The sequence below is a fragment of the Pecten maximus genome, chromosome 13, assembly GCF_902652985.1.
Source record: "Pecten maximus chromosome 13, xPecMax1.1, whole genome shotgun sequence".
Taxonomy (NCBI): domain Eukaryota; kingdom Metazoa; phylum Mollusca; class Bivalvia; order Pectinida; family Pectinidae; genus Pecten; species Pecten maximus.
In genome coordinates, this window is record NC_047027.1 from 34,227,557 (window position 1) to 34,234,751 (window position 7,195).

The 7,195-nt window shown below is 33.1% G+C and overlaps 1 protein-coding gene across 1 annotated transcript; it reads left to right on the forward strand.

Moving 5' to 3' along the window:
- Positions 1-2,090: 2,090 nt before the first annotated feature.
- LOC117340791 lies at positions 2,091-6,651 on the forward strand. The gene is made up of 5 exons (XM_033902563.1): positions 2,091-2,208; positions 4,200-4,345; positions 5,583-5,722; positions 5,981-6,117; positions 6,499-6,651. Exons 1-5 carry the CDS (start codon positions 2,097-2,099, stop codon positions 6,585-6,587), a joined length of 624 nt encoding a protein of 207 aa, XP_033758454.1. The 5' UTR covers positions 2,091-2,096; the 3' UTR covers positions 6,588-6,651.
- Positions 6,652-7,195: the final 544 nt, after the last annotated feature.

Consider the following 7,195-nt stretch of genomic DNA (forward strand, 5'->3'; position numbering starts at 1 on the left):
GGATTATGTGGATATCGACCGTCAATCAATATTTTTATTCAATAAATTTGAAAATGTTGATAACCTTGTAGTACAGCTAAAGCTTTCTCTGTAGAATAGAAGTGAATTAAATATTTCATACCGCCTCTGTAAATATATCCGAAACAGAAAACTTATCATTTTGCCCAATACTGCAAAGTGTACAGTAGATATATTATATAGTATTACAAAACAAATATTTGGCGGTGTTACATTACAGGCGATGAATTGAATGAATTTGTGTGAATAATCTTAACGACAATGTTAACAATGCATAATCTCTGTTTAGGTTCTACAAATGTTGTCCATTTTGATCAATCTCTTACACTCTTTGTTTTGGAGGCACTTTTGCCATTTCCACGGTTACTATTAAGAACCGAGATACTGTTGAAAGCGGACTTTGGTAACTTGACGGTAAACCATAAACTGGTCTGTCCAACTCCTTGAGACTTCAGCTTATCAATGTAAATTAATATTATAGTACATTGCTGCTACTTGAACATTCCGATTACGTCACACTGTTGACAGTCTCCGTGTTGTATCGGCATGGACTGACACATAGAAAGGTCTATTGTTTCTGTTTTAATGCTGTATTTTTTAAGTCCACCCTGTCTTTTGAAACATCTTGTCCAGGTGGCCGATGGTTGTGAACCATTCTTCAATGCATAACACAGTTATTGTCTCTGCAATAGGGTCATGTGCTGAAATATATGCAGCATTAAGTGTGGTAGAAAAAGTCTCACAGCGCAACCTTTTCCAATATATATTACAAGATCAAATTGTATCTATATATTGTAGATGAGTAAAACAAATCGACGGCAACATGTAGGAGCAGTTTCAACTCGTAGTAGATTACGAATAAATAACGAAACAATCGGACAGGCTACCGACTAAGGTATATTTGCCACCAAACAAACTTAAGCTTACACGTTATCAATACTGTTTCCTAACTGCTCCCACATATCGCCGTTCATTGCACTGACTATCGCTTCCATTTAAGTTACTGATTCAATCTCTTTTAACCAGGAGAAGGTTGCGCCGACCATGTTTTACAATAATGGTGTTAATGCTGGTTCGTAATTTTTGAACTCTACTATGTAGTTTAAATCTCCCTATGGCAACATTAACTTGTGACATATATTATTGGCATTTAACTGTTTATAACAGCTTGAAATTGGTGTTGGTGTATTATATTATGCTTATCATTATTTAACATCAGGTAACTTAGAAATCCCTGCAAATATACCGTACGTTTCCTAATATGTGGACCTCGTACTGACTGAAGTTTCGTAAACTCACAAACATGATATTATGTATGTGTGTGTGTTTGTATGCATGCTTCGCAGAGTGAAAGATTGGCTTTATTTTAAGCAAATGGCTCTTGCTACCTGCATGGAAGAGCACAGTCGAAGGAAACTGAAGTAAGTGAGAAACTCCCATTTGTTTGTTTGTTTTGAAAATCCCATTTGTTTGTTTGTTTGTTTGTTGTTGTTGTTGTTTTTTTTTTTTGGGGGGGGGGGGGGGTAATCAAGCCCGTATCATTTTACTAAAAGACCACTGATTTATCCTGTATATCACACGACCAGGAGTCTTCCTTGTGTCACTTTACACTTTGCCATATAACTTGAGTCATGTACACTACAGCAGATTTACAACAAAGTACGGTTTACTTTGAGATCACGTGAGGTATTGATATCAGGAACTCGAAGTTTTTACGTGTCTATTTATCTTTCTAGTTATGACAGCATGTGCTCACGTAGCATCTATAGATATATAGGAAGCCTGGTTAGTATTTTTTCCTAGTGACAACCTCTCACATCGCCTTGGAATACAGTCGCTTGCTGTTGTAGATTTGTGAGTATATGTTTTATATTGCATGTTAATTTTGCACTAGACGTGTTCTTTGCAGCCATTTGATTCTGCAAATATTCTAAATCGTTCATTGTTAGTCCTAGTAAATCTTCAGATAATGTATTACCTCGTTATATGTTTTTTGTGTGTAAGAAACTTTTAAAAAGAACATAAGGGTCCACTTTTTAAATTTGTTTTTTCTCTTCCCGTTTTAGTCTGGAAACAAGATGCCAAAATTCAGGAACCTGTTATGTTTTCTATCGCACGTTTTCTTGGTTTATATCACCAGTGTCTCCTCCGACAGCGGCGGCCCCAACGATTTAGTATTTAATGTAACATGTAAGTAACATACAAGTTGATATGGTTAGAAATTATGGATAATTTATTTATTTATATGTAATGTTTGATAATTCATTTAGTAACAAAACTTTTGACATTACTTATGAACTTAATATATTTCAATTGTTCCTAACAATGAACTGGAGCTAACATTGCATGTGTCATTTTATGCATTAGTAAAAGATAAGAAGAATTTCCGGATATCACATCTTCGAAATTCAAGGGTTTCCGCACTTTATTTCGTTAAAACTTCGCTTGGTTTGATATGTATAAATATGGGGGGGGGGGGGGGGGGGGGATCCTATACATGTATATGTTTTCCTCTGTCACAGGGGGGGGGGGGGGGGGGGGATCCTATACATGTATATGTTTTCATCTGTCACAGGCATTATCATATAATATAATTATTATAATATAACAGGTGTACAATATTTTTATTGGTGAAAGGGACACAAGTTGAAAGGCGATGACTATGTTTTATAACAATTATATACTAACTGTTCATAACACCATTAAAAAGTGTTCGAATCTCGTTAATGTAATTTCCTCTTTGTTGAATAAATGTGTTTTATGAATCTATAGAAATAAATGTATCAGAAGAAGTAGAAGGTAACGATACAGAGAGGCTAACATTGGTGGTTTGCTGAAACCAAGAAAATATTACCTTAAACGGAGATATTTTACATGTCAATTACCTTAATACATGGAAGATCAATTAACACTCAAAGAATAAGAAATGTGAATTTTAGTATTTCAGAGTACCTTTTCCTAAATAATGCTCTTTCTAAAACCGATTAGTTTAAGTGGTAGATAGATTTAATTTATTTATCTCTGACAATCTAAAAGTATGTCTTGCTGTTCTCTACATAACAATCAAATTTTATATAGTAGTTCCCTGCTTGTTATAAGATTGCAAAAGGCAGAATGCAAAACTTACTTCCTGGCTGTTCTTGCCAATATTTCTCTAACACGCCGCTGAATATCCAGATAACAATTTAGAAAGCAGTGAATGTCCAGTGCGTAACATACAACAGCACCTTGAATATACTTTAAATAATTTGAGCACTTGTCAGTGATAACTCTAAGTGGAAAATACGGGTGGACGTTTAAAACATAAGTTGAGATTTACGACGGGAGGTAGATTGCCTCCACACATCTCATTGTCTCATCTACTCTTATTATAATCCGACAACTTCCGCCTTTAATCTTAAATATCTTAATAATTTAATGTATATTTTATTTGTTGCAAGTGCTCGGGGCTTAGTATTCATTCGAGATAATGAAAGTCGTTGAAACTATGTAAAGGTAAATAATTTTAAGTTAATCGAGTCAAACAACAGCATATCATCTCCTGTCTGTTTGTGATCTAGAATTAAACTTTCCTCTGAGAGGTTCTAAAGTAAGTACTTTGCTAATATATCGGATGCGATTGTTTCACGAAGTTTATAGAGATAGGATAATGAAATTAAATATAATTTGAAATTATATTCTGTCAAAAAGGCACATTAAATAGTGGCATATTTCGACAATATATAATACAATGACGAAAGTATAATACCTATCTTAATTAAATCTCTGTGTATATTGTATACATTTGATTCGAATTTAATCCGATTCTAAAGATTTCAGTGTAACAATTTTCAAACAGCAAGGTTGTTGCCAGCTTGTGATATCAAACTGATATATTGGAAAGGAATTTGAAGAATATTTCTATCGTTGACAAGAGCTCCTTGAATTTCTAGGATGTCATTCAAATATACTTAAATTGAATACGTTCACAAGAGATGTGTAATAAGTGTTTGCTTAAACGTTTTTGCAATCTATTTTTATGAAATGATGTAAATTTATTCTTTCGGTATTTTTTTCGTTTGTACAAACTGATACAGGTGCAAAATATTTAGATTTTAAAATACATAAGTGACAAACAATATTAATGAAAACGTCAAAAGCACCAAAACATAACTAATTCATCTTATTGATTTTATTGTTAGCATGTGATGTATCGGGAACAATCCATGCCACTAAGGATAGCCATGTCGCGTCTGTCTTCGTGGAGTGTAATCACAACGAAGGCGACACCCTCAAAGCCGCCGACATATCTGGCGGCGATGACTTCACAATCACTGGTTGTCCTATAGTAAGTTTAAATTAATTTGCACGTGTGGTAAAACGTAACCTAACAGGGTATCATCATGTCCTTCCTCAACAAAATTAGGTCAAATCCTAGTAATGCATGTTCTCAAAATGAAACTAGAGCCAACTTTTGTTCTGGCATGTTTTCAATGAATTGACAGGAAAATCTCACACTGAGAAATAACACTTTATCTTTGATATTCAAGACTTGCCCACTACTGTTTAGTGCTGGGACGTCTTTGTAGTATTGTAAGAAGTTATCCATGTAAGTGGATTATATAACCATGACATTGAAGGTCGTTTGGTGACACGCTCTGAAGGACTATTTTGTTAAATTCGTCATCGTACTGAGGCAAATACTCATTAGCGCAAAGAGATGACGCGTGTATTGAACTACATATATTAATCATTATCCACAAAAATCCATAGAATCTTAATAGCATATTACACAATTTGTAAACCATTCCAATGTTCTATATGAACATTAAATCATCGATTGTAGTGTATCTCAATGTACAGAATCATATAAACAGCAATATATTATATTATATATAATTCACATGGACATACACAAATCGCTTGTCTTCGCGAGTACATGAGTGAATATGTGTACAGTCATCGGAGAAACTAACTAAGAGCAGTATAACGTGACGTAGAAAGAAATCACTAATGTTATGTACTTATACAGGTTATCACTATGGATGTGAGTAATTGATGAAAGAGATATTAAAAAGCAAGGCATAACTACAGTGTATAGTCAAAACGAGAAGTAACATGTAGAATGCATACAAAATCGAATTTGTATCTGTCATAATGAACCGTCAAGTACACTTAAGAATATGATGTGATGATACAAATAATATGATTCGCCGTAATAAATGACATATCGAAGTTTACTGTTTTCGCAGCTTTTGTTGCTTATACAGCACATACCTTGTACCGGAGAGTCTTGTTCGATCTTTTCAGGGTTATGTTTTCAAATTGTGGAGTTCATTCAGAATTAGTGATCCACCCAAAAATGTCTATCAGGAATTAAGCCATCTTTGTGATTTTTTTTATTGTTAGTCCGATATTAGAAAAATAGAATCAATTCAATGTCATTTTGTGTCAATCTATTTCTAAGGAGAGCCTAATTTGTTCAGTTTTAGCTAGAATCAGAAAAATAAGATCAAATATTCATGTTTTATATTAACTACTTTTATATGCCTATATAATACCGAAAATGATTACTAAACTTTCAGAATAAGCCGGTGAAGATACTAATTTTTAATGAGACACATGAAGGGACAGCAGGACCTGTAGTAAAATCACATTCGCTGATAAAGGAGGCTATTGTTGTCTGTGACGGCTCAAAAATAGCGGTCGACTACAATGTCTCGAAGTATGTATATATAATATATATTTATTTCATCCAAAGGGAATACTCGATACAAATTTCAGTAACATAACAGAAAAGAATATGTAATGGTTAAACTGATTAAACCAGTTCTTCATAAGACATACAATTGAATTATGGCAAGTTGGAGAGTATTTGTTTTCCTAGTTACTAAGTTATATATTCACAAGAATGGTACTGATATGATAATCTCAATAAAACTTTATCAGTGAATTAAATGATGCATTTGTATTCATTTTCTAGTAGTCCTTTTTCTCCTACGGCTGTAACACATATTCCACTCACCAATGAATTGAGAATTAAAGTGACAACGATCGATAACACCCCGGTCACCAATGTTGATATAGAGCATACGTATAAGCTGAAAATCACTGGTCCAGGTAAATATGAATTGTATTGTTAATGATAACAGTATATTATAGACAATATATAAAAGTAATTTAATGGTTCAGTTATCAATTACAAAATGCATTGTGAATTCGTTGTTTTTTGTTTTTATTTATTTTTTTTTTATTTTTTTTTATTTTTCTTTTTATCAAATAAGTTAATAGAAATAGCTTACCTCATTTAATTTAATCTTAATTGCGGTTTATTCCTTATAATTATATAACAATATTTAAGTTTTTCACATATTGTTACACCACATGACTAATGAAAGAAGTTCAGAAAAATGTAATGAACAGACATAACTTTCCAAAATAGTTTATCCAAATTATGCATTATACACATATTTAAGTATTACATAACATAAACTATTTCAGCAAATATGCATATCCTCGTTGAATCGTGTGATGCCGCTTCAAATTCGGATTTCTCAGAGCATAACGTGAGTCTATACGCGAACAGGTAAGATTCTTTAATGAGGTATTTAACGCTTTCATCATGAAAAAAGTCAAATTTAAGAAACTGGTTTTTGGGGGATTTCAAATCAAATGGAAGAGATTTTTCAAAAATTAACATTTGAACATCAAGTTCTTGTGAATAGTGCACCGGTAACTCTTTTTAAATGTTTCTATTCCAATACAAGAACCATTTTACCAACGCAATATGTTTTCTGAATACCTGGTACATGCACAATTGTTCACAAATACACCGCCTTTACTCAACCATGAAATTGTGATCTGTCATAATCAAGTCCTCTATTACAACAACATGTAACAAAAATGCAAAATGTTTCATAAACATTCAGAGTTAGTCAAAGCAAATACGTTCACAGTTAATCAAAGCCAATACAATTGTCGGACTACTAAACTTGGCTTTGTAACGTTTAGTTTTTCCTTCGATACCACTTTGTATGAAGCGGTTATAATTGCTGATTGTAATTGATTATTTTTGTTATGAATTGATCATAACTGATGGCCTAATAACTACATCATTTGTACTGTATAGGCCTGCTAAGGAAGATATATGTGTGTCAGGAGTTTAGATTGACATGTTGTAATTTCAAGATACGTGTAG